This window comes from Convolutriloba macropyga, chromosome 5, assembly GCF_964194025.1.
Source record: "Convolutriloba macropyga chromosome 5, txConMacr16.3, whole genome shotgun sequence".
Lineage (NCBI taxonomy): Eukaryota > Metazoa > Xenacoelomorpha > Acoela > Convolutidae > Convolutriloba > Convolutriloba macropyga.
In genome coordinates this window covers 6461768-6477500 of record NC_134472.1, presented here as the reverse complement: position 1 = coordinate 6477500, position 15733 = coordinate 6461768, and the positions used below count along the sequence as shown (strand labels likewise).

The 15733-nt window shown below is 35.8% G+C and overlaps 3 protein-coding genes across 4 annotated transcripts in view; 2 read left to right on the top strand and 1 right to left on the bottom strand.

Moving 5' to 3' along the window:
• The window catches only part of LOC142339090 (transmembrane protein 17B-like), a 330316-nt gene that overhangs the window by 154646 nt on the left and 159937 nt on the right, over nt 1-15733 (top strand). The gene's annotated exons all lie outside the window — the stretch shown is intronic.
• LOC142339091 (ADP-ribosylation factor-like protein 8B) overlaps nt 1-15733 on the top strand; it is a 281448-nt gene that overhangs the window by 129088 nt on the left and 136627 nt on the right. Inside the window, exon 1 of one of the 2 annotated variants that reach the window (XM_075388807.1) lies at nt 9410-9413. The exons of the other annotated variant lie outside the window; for it this stretch is intronic. The gene's annotated coding sequence lies outside the window, so the exon portion shown is untranslated. Of the gene's footprint in view, nt 1-9409; nt 9414-15733 lie in introns of those variants that run through there. 2 annotated transcript variants of the gene reach the window in all.
• Nucleotides 9856-15733, bottom strand: part of LOC142339695 (uncharacterized) — a 424533-nt gene continuing 418655 nt past the window's right edge. The window contains exon 5 of the mRNA XM_075389916.1: nt 9856-10078. Within this exon, the coding sequence (XP_075246031.1) occupies nt 9899-10078 (180 nt within the window). The 3' untranslated portion in view covers nt 9856-9898. The remainder of the gene's footprint in view (nt 10079-15733) is intronic.

Here is a 15733-nt window from a genome sequence, read left to right as displayed (position 1 = left end):
TTACAGCCCCCTCCCCCTCCCCCACCCTGCTGCTTGCTAAAATGGGAAAGAAACTGAGAAAGAAGCCATTCCTGGTATCCAAGCTTTTGGTTCGTGTCTTGTGTCGTTTGTCTGCAGCTGATCGTGGTGATCTCTTTAATTTACTATTTGTCATGATAGGGTGTTGTTATACTATACGCTATATGAATGCTCATTATTTTAAAACTACAGTAACTTACACGGTTTAATTGCACGAGCTTTTTCGGATTGTATGTTTGTTGTGAACACGTTGACAAACAAATGGACGCACTAATAAGTTGGATTAGCTCTATTAGATCTTTCGGGTATTTCCATTATATTCAACCACGAAATTATTGCCCCCCATTATGGTATGCTTACCATAATTTGTGGTAATTTTCTTTTCCGTTTGTGCCCATAATTTTCTTTTCCGTTTGTGCCCCCCCCCCCCCCAGCTTAGTGGGCGCATATTATTTGCACCCCCCAGACGCACGTGCAATATTTTTACATAGTGATTTACTATGTAATGGCACGTGCTCTGTAACTGGGGGGCGCATAACGTACTGGGGAGGGGGGGGGGGGCACAAACGGAAAAGATCCGTTGTCTGACCACTAAGCTGGGTGTGGGGGCTATAATGGGAAAAAGCCAGTCTTTCTGCATATTGCCATCTAGCGGATATCAAATTGCGCTCCGAGATTTGGGTTCTTTCCCAATATATCCCTCAGCTATTAGAGTCAGTAAATCTTTTCCGTTTGTGCCACCCCCCCCCCCCGCAGCATCTAGTATCTTATGCACCCACCAGTTACAGAGCACGACATTACATAGTAAATCATTATGTAAAATTATGGCGCGTGCGTCAGGGGGTACAAATAATATACCCCCACAAAGCTGGGGGAAGGGGTAGTCAGGTTTGATCTTTTCCGTCGGCTCGAAAAAAATCGGCCCGAAATTAATGCTCCTCATTATGGTATTTTTACGATAATTGTGGGGCTATACGTACGTTATATACCCACTAAGCTGGGGGGGGGGGTGGTACTGGGAAAGACCCGAATAACAAAACTGAAAATTGTCAACTTTTGGAAGTTATTTTGACAAATTAAGCAACCACGAGCCTTATCAGTTCTATGTTAAAAAGCGCAAAATATCATTCTCGTAAGCGCCAGATCAGAATAAAATGAAGCATTCCAGAGAACAGTGAACCAAAATTAGTTCTCAATTGAGATACAAGTCAACCATTTCATAGTTAGATGTCTACCTGCTCTGTAGTATGTGCCACTTTACGTACACCCCAGATTGATTTTTCCTCAAACAAGATGTAAAAGAGGAGCTGCAATTGGAGGAAACTAAAAAAGTGAAGCTCACGACTCATGTCTTTTAGTTTTAAGTAAATTAATTTTGTCCGAAAAAAATACATCTACGTCCACAAGCCCCAAAAAATTACCTTCGTAGAAATTAGGTGAATTTGGGAGGTGACATTTGACCCGGCTCCGAGACAATGCACAAATAATTTTCAGCAGATTTTGTGAACAAAAGTGCCTTAGTTTCTCACTTTGCATGAGTATTTCTCACCGCAAAATTTACTACGTTAAAAGTTATGACAGTCGCCAAAAATTATGAGCAATGTATGAATTTCATTTCGTTGCTTGTTTTAACGGATAATGTAAACAACTAGCACTTAAATTCATCTGGCATTTTTCGAATGTCATTCGAGACTTAATTTGTCTTAATGAACAATCTGGGTTGTTGTAAACTTGATTTGTTTCATTAATTGACAATTAACATTGCGAGGCATTTTTGTGCATTTTAACATCAACTAAGATTTCCTTCATTTCAGTTAAATTGACTTGCTGTATTAAACGTTTGCCCTGCTCAAAAATAGGGAACTCGGATAATAGTAGATAATAGTTATATTTTCTAAATTTGAATCACTTTGAAACAGTTTTATTGTTCCGACCCACTTGTGGGGGGAGGAACTATATACTCAAATGGGTTTTTTTTGTTCAGTCAATTTTGGCCGATCGTTAAATTCATCGTAGAGAAATGTGAGTGGTATCCTTAAAAAGCTGTTCCAGCGTAGAATTCAAATTTAAAAAGATTTTTTTGAATTTCGTTTTTTTTCGAGGAGTTATCGAGGATTGAATTTTTGTGTGAACACGGGATATTTGGCATAATTTTGTTCACTTTTAGTGTAATTTTTATTCAAATTAAGAATTTTCTATAAAAATCGTATTTCAAATTTACATTTAATGCCACAAAATGAACCAATTGTGTGTTCCAAATAGACTGAAGGCGTTAAAAGACTAATTCTGGTCTCATAGGGAAGTTCACTATAAAAAAAATCGAATTCTGATTGAGAGCTCATTTTTAGAAAGTTTTTCAATTTTTTTTGTTTTTTTTAAGTTACCTAGAGACTAGTAACTTTTCATATCGAGGTTCCTTTAACCTCAATTTACAGTCAAATGACGCCCAATGAACAAAAAAAATCGTTTTCAACGAATTGTTGATGTTTTTTTTGGCTTCGACACTGAGTTTTCGTAATTTTAAATGAAAATTTGATTTTCTTTTTGAGGATTTACTATTTGGGTTCCTATGAACTCATTGACTAAAGGTGCAAACTGTTCCGTAAAGAGCATTAAGTGAACATATTTTGTGCTTTGAGTGGACAGCTATTGGCTGTTAAGACTTAAAAATAATTTTTAAATTTTAATTGAACATTAACCAATCATAAAGTTACTTTCGTGAACTGTAAGTAAGTCTCAGTAATGACAGAACCCTCTTCCCTCCTATTGCAACTAAATTTTATCTGGTTAGCGGTTTTATTTACTAACTATTGGATATATGACTTGAATGACTCAAGATCTAATTTTTTCTAAATTTGGTTGTTTTCGTATTATTGGTTACTTTTGAACTCATATCACATTATCCAAAAATTGATAGCTCCTAAAACTACATCCAGTGGATCAATGATAAAATTTTCAGAGAAAAGCTTAAGGCTTAAAGGGCTTCGACACTTTCTTCTCGCAATTTTCTACAGAATTTTTGGTTTTTGCCTCTTTTGCTGTTGTTTTCATAGTCAAAAGGTTACTGTGATGACTTATTGATTACCTATAATTGACAGACCTATGAATGACATTGTCCTCACATCGGGTTATATTTGAGCGTATTTATTGACTTCAGTTGAAAGCTATCGAATTTAATGGCTGTTAAATCCAAAAAATAATTTTTCGAACCTTTTTTTTAAACATTAACCAATCTTTAACTTTTTTCGTGACCTGTTAGTTAGTCTCAGTAGTTGCAAGAGCCTCTCCTTTTAAACTGCAAACAAAATTAATCTGGTGAGAGGATTTATCTTTGACTATTGGTTCGATGACTTCACTGACAGGATTTCAATTTTTTTTTAGGTTTTTTAATATATTTTCGTAGTATTGGTTACTTTTGAACTCTTATCACATTACCCAAACATTGATGGCTCCAACTGACATAAAAACAAGTTCAGTGATTCATAGATGAAATTTTCAGAGAAAAGCTTATGTTTTAAATGGCTCCGTCATTTTCTTGCTTTTTTCTACTGAATTTTTTGGATTTTTCCTGTTGTTATTGCTGTTTTCATAGTCATAAGACTTATTGTGATGCTTTATTGTTTAAATATGCATGACAGATATTTTTTCCTCTCACCGGATCATATCGGAGTGTATTTATTGACTTCCGTTGAAAGCTATCGAATTTAGTGGCTGTTAATTCCTACCAAATAATTTCTCTCTTTTTTTTTAAACATTAACCAATCTTAAACTTTTTTTCGTGAACTGTTAGTCGGTCTCAGTATTGAGTGGACCCCCCTTTTTTTCTTCTGCATAAGAAATTAATCTGGTTTCCGATTTTATCTTCTACCTAATAGTTTTAAGACTTCAATGCCACGGGTTTTATAATTTTTTAATTTCTGGACACTTTTTCTCTTTTTTTTCTTTTTTTGGTTCCTTTTGATATCTTATCACATTATCCTAATACTGATAGTTCCCATTGGTTTAAGTAAAACGTTCGATGGATCATAGATAAAGTTTTCAGAGAACAGCTCATGATTTAAATTACTTCGACACTTTCTTCAGGCACTTTTCTACTGAAATTTTTAGTTTTAGCTAGTAGCTTTATTGTTGTTTTCATAGTCAATGACGTGCTGTAGTGGTTTATTGATGAATATGAATGACAAATAATCTTATTTTCCCATCAATTTAGCATATTTACTGGCTTGCATTGGATGCTATTGAATTTTATGGCGTTGGTACTACGAGTTTTCTCAAAAATTTCGTGGTTCTTATGCATTTGCTCATATTTGGTCATTTTTTTGAAGTTATATTGATAAAAAAAGAATCCCATTGCTGTTAAAATATTAATCATGTAAAACTAGAAAAAATTTATTGAAAAGTTCTTTTTTAATGCCTTTGACTTTTTTCTCGCTCAATTTTTTTCTTGAAATTGCTGATTTTTTGTTCTTTAGGTAGCCGCAAATTGCTGACCGGTCGCATAAGCTTGTAGTTGAAGATTGAATGAATGGTGTTACCCAAAGCACTCAATTTATAGCGTATAGTCTAAAATTTATGATATACATTTTCAATTTTTTTTCAACGTTTTCAGTTTTTGTTGTTCTTTTCGTCAATTTGTAACTTATTTTCATCCTTGAGATGTCCCGTCCAATTTCTTGCATTTCAAAAACTAACATATCAACGTATATTATTTGTTCATGTCACTAGCGTTTTTGGACAATATGCGTTTTTGTAAACGTTTTTGAGTGGGCACTGTTGTGTTTCTTTTCCACTTCTTCCAACACAATCGCGTAATAACAGATCCCAATTGTTTTCACATGTGGCCCAGGTAAACTTAGTTAATATCTCAAAGTTAAATTCTTCAGCTAAAATAGTAGAAATAACAATTGAATTGAACGTACATCATATTCAGATAATAGCTAATCATTTTAATGGTATCAATAAGTTGTGTTTTCGCAAATCGTTTGTAATTTTTTGAGTTTTTGTCCATCTTTGGTCCGTTTCTATGGCTTAATCTAACCAAAGACAGGCCCTTTTGGTTTCGTAATAACTTTTTTTGTAATTTGTCAAGGTGTATTTAGTTAAAAGCTGATGTTTTTCAAGATTTCTGAAATTTCTTGGTTTAAAAAATATTAATTTTTGTATTTTGACTCATTATTCGTTCTTTGTCGAATTGTTACCTAGTCTCATTAAAAAAAATTTTCCATCTAATGTATAGTTAGAAAAAAGTAATATTGTGTAGTTCAGGTTTTATCTGACTGCATTTTGACGTTGTTACTAGGTGCTTTTAATTTTTGATTTTCAGTTTTTGTCGTGAAATTTTTGTTTTTGCTAATTTTGTTGGTTGTTTCTTCTCGTAGTCTCTTTAACGGCAGATCTCATTGGCCCTGTAATGAGGCATGACATTATGTAATTCATTTATTGGTTAGATTGTTTAACGATTGTTTTAAACTCAAATATCTATTTTTGTTATATCGTCATTTGAATGACAATTAAGTAAAGAATGTTGATAAGCTCGGGTCGGAACATCATGTGCAAACGCACATTATGGAACCTCCTTGTTTGTTGTCAACAATGAAATATCACAAACGCTGAGAACTTTAACCACAAATGGGTTGCAAAAAGGCCGACCCTAATTTCGCTTTTATAAGAAAATCCGTCTTCAAATGAAATCCCATTAACCGAATGAGTTTTAGAAGAATCTGTAATTTTCCTTTTTCACCCTAAGAAGGGCAAATTACTCTGCTAGTAATTAATAAACAAAAAATAAATATCCATCTCCTCAAATCGTTTATGCCACTTTTTTCAAAAACGTTTTTGCAAATAGCTAATTTTCTTCCTTTTGTCACGAAGACAGCTAGCCTCTGTATTATTTCCTATAAAATAAAAAAGTACTAACAATTTTAAAGTTCACTATTTTTTCACAAAAAAACATTCCGATGAAAAAAAATCAGAAAAACATTGCGTTATTGGCCGTCTCATTGCAAACTCTCTATGTTGTCTCATTACAAGTGCTGCCTTTCTTGTTGACCAAATTAATTAATCTTAGAAATGTGTCAAATGAGCAATTATGATGTTCTCATTTTGTATTAAAATATTTCACGACAAAGATCGTTTATAGGAAGAGAAAGCTGTAATAGTTGTTTTAAGAATATAAGATAATTCAACCAATAGCTTTATCAGCTTTAATGAAGGGGGCATTCGACATTTTCATTTTTTCCAAAACTGTAATTAAAAGTAGCTCTTTCACTATCGATCATACAATTTTCATGAGGCTAGATATGGAGCTTCACCTAAATATATTCTGCGGAGGCGGTGTGATAAATTTTGAAAATACTTCTCAACTAAACGTACCAGTTTAAAACAACTTTCCTTTTTCAGACACAAGGCACTGCAAATTTTGATAATTTAATCATTCAATTTTCGCCAATCATTCAATTTTCTATAGATCCATATGGAATCGCAATCATCGCGATAACTCACATTACCTCGTCTCCTTTTAATTTACTTTCAAATGATCATATTTTTCAAAACATAAGTAGTTAAGGTGCCATGACTCTAATTTGCACGCAAACTTCATTTGTTTGGATAGTTAATTCTCATGTGAGCTATCTTTGCAGTCATTAAAAGATGCTTCTAATACTATTCTAATCCTCCGAGCAAAGCAGGAAAACCGATTTATTCTGAGACGTAAATTTCACAAGGCAATTCAAAAATTGATCTTCAATTACGAATTGATCCGACATTTGGAACAACAAATTCGAAATAAGGAGCCAGAGCAAAATTATCAGTCTCAGAACTTTTTTTAAAATGAGTCCCTCTCAGGTCGTGGCAAAACCTCTGCTTGTTTGACTATTTCAGAGTTGGACAGAGATACTATGGTCCTGTTTATATCTTTATTTTGGTTCTTCTCCAGTGACGCCTCTTTGCATTGTACCTAATGGTGTTGTTCGTTTTCATCCTCACCCATTGAGGCAGGGGACGGTTCTGTTTCATTTTCTTGGCCAGTCGAACCTTCTTATAGAGGTTCTTGATGCTACCCATTGCGAGACAGCAGGCTTTACAACTTCAGAACTCAAACTGATCTGAAAAAAAAACTGAATGGTCAGACTCTTAAAAATCTCGGGTAATTTAGCTATAAAAAATTTTTGAAACCAAAGAGAACAATTCTTCTGAAACAAAAAATTCTATGAAGAACATAAATTTAACGTCTGATTAAAGTTTTGTTACACGCTTCTGGCTCTTGAATAAAAGCACTAGTCTACTTTTGATTAATAATGAAGTCAGAGAAAAAATTCACCAAAGATGCATGCGATTAACCTCTTTGTCATTTCTACTATAGGGCAAAGTCAAGTGGGTTACATTTAGTACACAGGGGCCAGAACATTTTGCACAAAACTATTTAAACATCATTGACCCATTCGCTATCATGTCATTAATATTCGCTATCCGTGTATATCGATTACTCATTTCATACCAGTTAAAATCTAATTAAACCACGCAATGTCTAACAGAAGTCTTTTGTTCGCAACAGCTAAGGTGCACTTCAGTTAAAGATTCAATTATTTTGAGAGGTCGACACATCTTAATAAAAACGAAAAAGTCCACAGCATTACCGATGGATTAGTTTTCATAGGACTCTTAATATAGTGTCAATTTTTCATCTTTATGAAATTAAATTTTAGAGCATTTTGGCCGAAAAAATTTATCTTTTTGTTTACTGTTCATCTCGTTCACTTCTAAAATCAAAGGGATTCTGAAATTTTTCAGAAGCAACGTAAGAAATCTTGGAACAATGAGCCAAATAGCCTCCGCAAAACATAACGATCGGCCAAAACCAATTCAACAAAAAAAAAGCTAGAATTATTTGCTCCTAACCCGAATTTCAGAGAGTTTTGAAACAGCAAAAAATTAAGTTTAGAATACGTCTAATAATTAGAACAAACAAATAGTTAAGAGGAAAACAACTCATTTTTTCAACACAAACACATCGTAAGGAAAAAAAATTTTTTGAGTAATTTTTCGCTAAGCTTTTTTGTCAAGCGATGGGCGTGGGGTTGGAAGGACTGAACGAGAGGGGGCTCTACATCGCCAGGTGGTGAAGGGCGTACGGGGGAGTGTCGGGCGGCTCAAACACTAAAGAAAATTAAGAACTGCCCTTCACACCATGCAATTGTCTTCAAAACAGTTTTGGTGAATCGCATACTTAGACTACTATGGCGTAATGCTTAGGAGAGCTGCTCAGCCACTTGAACTTTACCTATTTATCCCATTTTCGAGGACAAAAAGTTAGACGGGTCAGACGAAAAATCAGTCAAGCAAAAAAATCGCATTTAAAAAGACCACAGGACTAATATAATTGCAATATAATACATGAACAAACTTCGTTTGAGAGCAATTAAAAGACATTGCAGGACAACTCCTGACGTACAACTCAAAGAATTCTAATTGACTAAACAAAAACTAGACCTAGAAAGGATTATGGGTGAATTGGGGAAAACCATTTCCAAAAAAAATCAGATCAAAAAAATTTAAAAACAGAAAATCGATGTCCAAATGCATGTGAAAAAAACTACAAAAACCATACAAAAAAAACAATTTTTGTAAAAGCACCGTTCTCTCACTCCATTTTAAATTTAGAGTGGAAACACTTCAAGCCACAAAACCACTCACTTTTTAGCTCCACTTCCTGTTTCGGCGTAACCAAAATCACTACTCCAATTTGGATTCATTTATCATGAAAAAGTGTGAATGAAAAGATCTTAAAGAAAACAAAGCAAGACAAGTGCTGACGAATAATTCAAAGAATTTTCATCGACTAGACATAGAACGGACTATGAGTGAATTGGGAAAACCAATTCAAAAAATCAGATGAAAAAAGAATTGAAAAACAACAAAATCAATGTCAAAATGCCGCATGTGAACACAAAACCGCTAGCAAGAAAGGTAGATTTGGTTCCAACAAAAAACTAGACCTAGAATGAACTAAAAATGGATTGGGAAAACCAATTAGAAAAGAATCCGAACAAAAAAAACGAAAAAAAAGTAAAATCAAAGTGAAATTGCCGCATGTGAACGAAAAACCACTAGCGAGAAAGTGAATTTTTGTTCAAAGACCTTTTTCTCACTCTACTTCAAAATTAGAGCTGAAAAATTTCACGCTGCAAAACCACTCGCTTTTTCGCACCCCTTCCTGTTTCGGCGTGACCAAAATCAACACTCCAATTTGACTTCAAAAATCATAAAAATGTGTGAACAGATCTAAAAAACAGACAGCGCTCGAATACAATTCAAGTTCTTTGAATCGTAATGAACTTTGTTTGCGAGCAATTAACATTGAAATCTAATTTTAAAGATTTCTAGATAAATTAAATAGTATTGCTCCTTATTTTGATTAAACAAAAGAACACTTCACGAACGCAGACGCTAGCTTAGTTGCATGCAATACACTTATAAATTTATTTATAAAATCAACTGATCCCTTATTTTGGATTTTTTTTCTGGCATGAAAATTCACTTTAAAACTTTACATGAAGCAACTTTAAAACAGGATATCAGATTAATAAATTTTGCGTCTATATTCATTAGTAAGCAAAACCACTGGCATAGTGGACTAGTGATGTAATGATCTGGTAAAAATTTCTCTCAAATATCAGCAGAATTTGCAATCTTACGTCAAAAACTGAGTTTTTACTTCGCAAAAAAAAGGTAAAGCACTAACGTTCTTTTGTCACTGATCAGTGTGTAATTCAATGTACAGCTTTGCGGCAATCATCTACTATTTTTTACTTTACCACTCAGGAAATTAAAATACAGACATTTGACTCCAAATATTTAAATTTAACTGTTAATAAAAAAGGGGTTAAGAGTGAGCATTTGATGGCTGAGATATTGGTTGAGGTGGCAAGTAGCTGTATTCCATCAGAATCTTTTGTGTTTCTTTGTCAAGTTCCTCACCATCGCCGTATTCTGCATTGCCTCCTTCCATTTCGTTCTCTTCTGACAGTAGTTGTCTGCTATGCATTGCAAATGCATCCTCTTCCTGAAACAAATCTCATTTGTCAGTCGTAATCATCGTCTTTTAATGCGACTCAAAACTACACTCAACTAAAACTTGAATGAAAATGATCCCCAGAAATAAAAAACAAAGTTCTTACCGTACCACTTTGCGTGCCGATAGTCGTTGGCTAACAATTTATTCTTCAATTTGTAAAATCGGCCGACTGAACTCGATGTTAACAGTCGAGCATCATCCTGCCTTCAATCACGCTAACACAGGTGTTGAATTGAAAAAGTAAACTGTCAAAGACCAATTTTTAAGGCAAACTGCTGTTTTCGATGAGCATAATCAAAACTCCGATGTCCGCTTATATTGATTTCCATGTTAATCTACTCATAAATGCCAATTTCACAGGTTTTAGAAAAAAAAATAAAGTTTTTGTAATAAAAAATTACATTGAATGTACTAACGTAGAACAGCCAGTTAAAAATTTGCCAGTTTACATCACACGTGAAATCCAAATCAATTTGATCATGCATTCATCAAAGCAAGCAATCATTTGCATTGTGCTTTAAGCAGATTTGAGATCAAGTTAACACATTTTGCATCTGACTCAACTTACTGAAAACTTTATCTGGAATTTCTTATTAGTTGATCGGACAATTTTCCACCAATCAATGTAAGAAATAAAAGAAGGAGTCAAAGTTATGCTGATCAAAAATGACTTAAACAAGAAGTTTATTATCAATGTATCTTGAGCTCTTGCTTTTTGCAACGGGTGTATGCCGAACACCAGATATAAGTTAGTCCCCTCCAATTTTGTAAAATTCAAAATGAAGTATTACCAAATTTGGGCCAGATTTTGAAAAAACTTTCTACACTACTTTTTTACCTAACGCTAATGACCTTAACTAGATGTTCATTTTTGACATAAACCTCGCTGCTAACTTACCAGATACTCAGTGAAAAATGAACGCTCAATATTAAACTTAAAATGATAAACTGCCGATTTTTGAGCAGTAATTTTAGTACCAGCCCACATTTTCAAGTATTTTTAATTTCACATGACTCGTGAATGGATAGAATTTTAACTCCTCCAAATATTAGAAATATGCCATAAGTACGTACGGAGACAGGATGCCAGGAGCACATACTTCTAGTTTGAAGATGGAAGTAAGTTTAGATATAAGTTTGTCCGTTTTCCGTAAGAAGCAGTAAATTAAGTTCCGCCTGATTCTGTTCAACTTGATCATGCCTACAGCATAAAGGAATCTTTTGTATTGTAAATTCATCATCAAGACTTAAATCCATCATCCGCCGTTTTATCACCAAAATTTCACGCGAGAGTGACCTTACTGCTTTTTACGGAAAACTACAAGAACTTATGGCCCGATTTTCGCCGTGAGCCACAAGTACTCCTAACATCTTTCTACAATTTATAGGAGTTAAAATCCTACTCGGTTACATACAACTCATGTAAAAATCACAACAAACGGAAATCGGGTTGCTATTAAAAATTGCTACACAAAAGCAGGTAGTTTACCAATTCAAATTTCAATTTAGAGTGTTTACTTTCTGTCGTGGTCGATAACACGGGTCAAAGAACTCAATAAGTTGAATTTTAAATTAAATTTTGAACTGAAAATATACAAAAATTAGCTTGTATTTATAGTACTTATCTATGCGAAAATATACAGAGAAAATTTAGATTAGCTAAAAATATTTTACATGACTGGCATGTGAAAAGATCTTAACTCCGAATCGCGGAGGTGATTTTCTATTTTCATCAACATTTCATGAGAATCATATATGGCTTGGGTACAATCGAGTTCATTAGTTGGAGGTCGGTGGATGTTAGAATCAGGTTTCTGTTGGTGAGAGAATTTACTTCTGACATATGATTGATAGGTCAATAAGATAATGATAGCGCCAAAACAAAATTAGAATTGAGTTTAGTTTTGTGGCCATTACTTATCGACACAGCAATAAAGTTCGTCAGGTAAGTTCTTCTTTCGTTCTTTGAAACTCTAATAAAGAGAACTTCTAAGTTTTTTTGATGTTTCTTTGAAACCATCACATCCTCCCTCCTTTTTTTAAGCAAGTTTGTGGGTATAGGTTCTCGAAATCTTTCGGCTTGTTTTCTGTTTCTTGTTGATGTTCGTGAAGGCTCTGAGGTTTCGGGTTGTTGGTGCTCCGCAGATGATGTGGCTGCAGAAGCTTCATCTTGAAGTGAAGTCCCACATCTGTGTTCTGAAGTTGTTGTTCTGATTGAGATATGGTCTCCTCCACTGCTGGTTTAGTTTTCACATTGTCCTCGTCTAGTCTCGCAATTTGGTTGTCGCGAATAGTCCGTGCTGAGTTTTCAGGCTGCATGAAAGATGTGTTCAAGCCCTTCCTAATGATGAAGGTAGGAGGAACTGTCTTTGTCTTTTCGTTGGCCTTGAATAGAATGGGTTCGCACAAGTCGAAATCTGCTAGTGCTGGTAGTCTCACTTTGCGTCCCAACAAAAGTTCAACTGGTGTTTTGCCCCTCGTCTTTGCAGTGTTGCGATGTGTCATCAGTGCCCTTTACAGGAATGCTAAAAACGACACCTTAAGGTTGGGACTCCACGCTTGAAGTACCCGCTTCACTGTCTGAACTGCTCTTTCAGCTAGTCCATTAGCTCTTGGATGATAGACGGGTGATTCCATTTTCTTAATTCCCAGTGATTCAAACCACTGTTTAAGGTCACCACTTACAAATTCAGGGCCATTATCAGATACTAAAAGTTTGGGTATTCCGAATCCTGCAAGGATTTGACTAAGATATATTTTAACTGTTTCTGATGTTCTATTTCCCGCGGGGAAAGCTTCTATCCAACCAAAACCCGCGTCAGAAATTACTAAGATATTGCCTTGGTCCTTAACATATCCCCAGTCCATGTGGAGCCGTTCCCAAACGTCGGCCTCTGGCCACGTAGAGAATGTTTTTCCCAGGCTAGGCCTGTTCAATTGACAATTCTTACATTTACTAACAAAGTGTTGAACGTCTTGGGTACTGCCAGGCCACCATGCTATCATTCTGACTGATGCCTCAGTTGCATTTTTCCCGGGATGTGTCTCATGCGCTTATGCCAAAAATAAGTGTCGTAGTTTGGGTGGAATGAAAGGAACAGCACCTCTGAAGATGATTCCATTATGTAAAGTAATTGCATCTTTCTGTTATTCGAATCCTTTTTCCGCTTCTGACCATTGTTTCCAATTGCCGCTTTTGATTCGTTTCATTATTTCCTGGAAAAGTCTGTTTGTTCCAAGTTCAGTTTTGATTTCTGCTTAGGTCACCAAATCACTCTGGGTGAAGTAGATGTTATTGATTGCGAAGCACACTCGATCGTTGTCCGATTCGTCTTCGTCAAAATCCATTCTGCTCAAAGCATCTGCATGGGGTATCTGCTCTCCTGGTTTGTACCTCAACTCATAGTCAAAACCCATTAGAGCTATTGCCCATCTTGTGATTCTCGCTGATGCTGTCTTCGGGATCTCCTCGTATGGTGCAAAGAGATATTTGAGTGACTTTTGGAGAGTCTGTAGAGTAAATCGTCTTCCAAGAAGGAATTGATTAAGTCTTGTGACCACAAACACAATTGCCAGTTCTTCCCGCTCTATGTTCGAGTAGTTTTGCTCCGCTGGAGTCAATTTTCTTGATACATATATGACGATGTCCTTCTTGCGAAAGAACGCCGCCAATGGCTTTTTCAGAGGCGTCAGTAGTAACTGTTGCTTCTTTTTGTAGATTATATGGCTCTACTAGTGGGTTAGCACAGTTCTTTTTTTTATTTCTTCAAAGGCTTGTTGCATTTTGCCCCATGAGAAGCCGCTTTTTCTCATGTTATTTAAGGGTAGCATTTTTATTGCAAAATCAGGAATCAATCTTCAGTAAAAATTAGCTAGCCCAACAAACGATTCGAGTTGTTTGTTGTTAGTTGGTGCTTTTGCATTTTTTATTTTTTTAAAATGTTTGGGATCTGGTGCTATTCTCTCTTTTGAAAGGGAGTATCCAAAAAAGCTAACGCTATCGACTGGTTTGGAGTTAGATTTTTTCTCATTAATAGTAAAATTTTTCTCACGTAGTCGACTCCTGACTACAAGCATTCTCTTGTCGAACTGTTCCTTGGTATTTCCATACATCAATACATCGTCTTGAAAGATCACAACGCCTTCGATTCCTTTGAGTGTTGATTCGATGCGATTCTGGAAGATTAAAGAAGAGTTTTTTCAATCCCTGAGGTAGTCGGCACATCTTGAACAGTCCCTGAGATGTGTTGATTGTCAATATATCTTTTGCTTCTTCGTCCAGTTCAATTTGATAGCAGGCATCTGAGAGGTCAATTTTGCCAAAGTATGAGGCCCCATGTAGGTTGTGGAAGATTGTCTCCATGTCTGGTATTGGGTAGTCCTCATCCATGACCTTGCCATTGATGCGCACTTTCAAGTCCACGCAAAGTCTCAGTTCTCCACTCTTCTTTCTCTGCTACACCACTGGAGATGCATTAGTGACTCCTCCTGGCTGTACCGGTTCAAGGATGCCTTGTCTGACCATTTGTTCCAGCTTCTCTGTGACCTTGTCTTGAAGAGGTAGGCATTTTTCTGGCTTTGCAGAACATTGGCTGTGTTCCTGGTATCAGATTCACATGAGCTTTGTAACCCGTCACAGCAGGTAGGTGCTCAGCTGTGATGTTGTTCACACCATGCTTGGGTAGAAGGTATCTACTAAGTAGTCAAAATTCTTTATCAGACTGCACAACTGCTAGTTGTTTTTGCGTGAGCCTGCTTCCGTTCCACTCAACGTCACAAGTAAGTGATCCCAGAAGCGTTAATTGATGACCATCATAAGCTTCGAGAGGTCTTTTCTTACCATCCAACTGAGGTTTACCAAGCTCAGTCCATATTTTTGATGATATCACTGTGCTATCTGCACCTGTGTCTACCTGCATTTTTACTTTGCAGTTATTTATTGAGATATATTCCCATGTCACAGACATGCTAAAAGTTTGTTCTTTTGCATAAAACATTCCCATCTCCGATGCTGGAGATGCGTGCTCTGAAGAAACATTTTATTCTTCGCAAAAGTTATTTTGTACTTACCTGAATTTGGTTGATGTTTGCTTCTACACATTTTTGAGAGTGTCCCACCTTTTCACAGGTGTTGCATTTTTTACTTAGCGCTGGACAGAGTGTGGTTTATCTCCACACATAGTGCACAGCACATGTTGTTGCTTTTATTAGCCGTAATTTTTTCATTTGGTTTTCGAAAAAACTTTTTGAAGTTGAATCCAACCTCTTCTTTCACAGTAAAGGGCTTATTAGCTGATGAAGAATTGGCAAAAGCCATTGCTTGACTTCTGAACTGTAAGCTCTTGGTCATTTCAGTATCCGACATTGCTGGTTTTGCTTTAATACCGTCTAGTAGTCTGTTTTGCTTCAGGGTCCCTCAAACCTGAGATAAACTTCATTTTTACCAACTCCTCTTCGGGGTTGGCCGCCGTTTTCAGTTTTTCGAAGTCACAACAGCGTGCTTCTTCTCTAAGACGTGCTCGGAAGTCGTCGTCTGACTCCCCTACACCTTGTATTACGGACAGAAATTTAGTCCTTTCTGCCGTTACTACTCTATCTTTAGGAGAAATATAATTTTGAATCGCCAATCTGATGTCTATACGG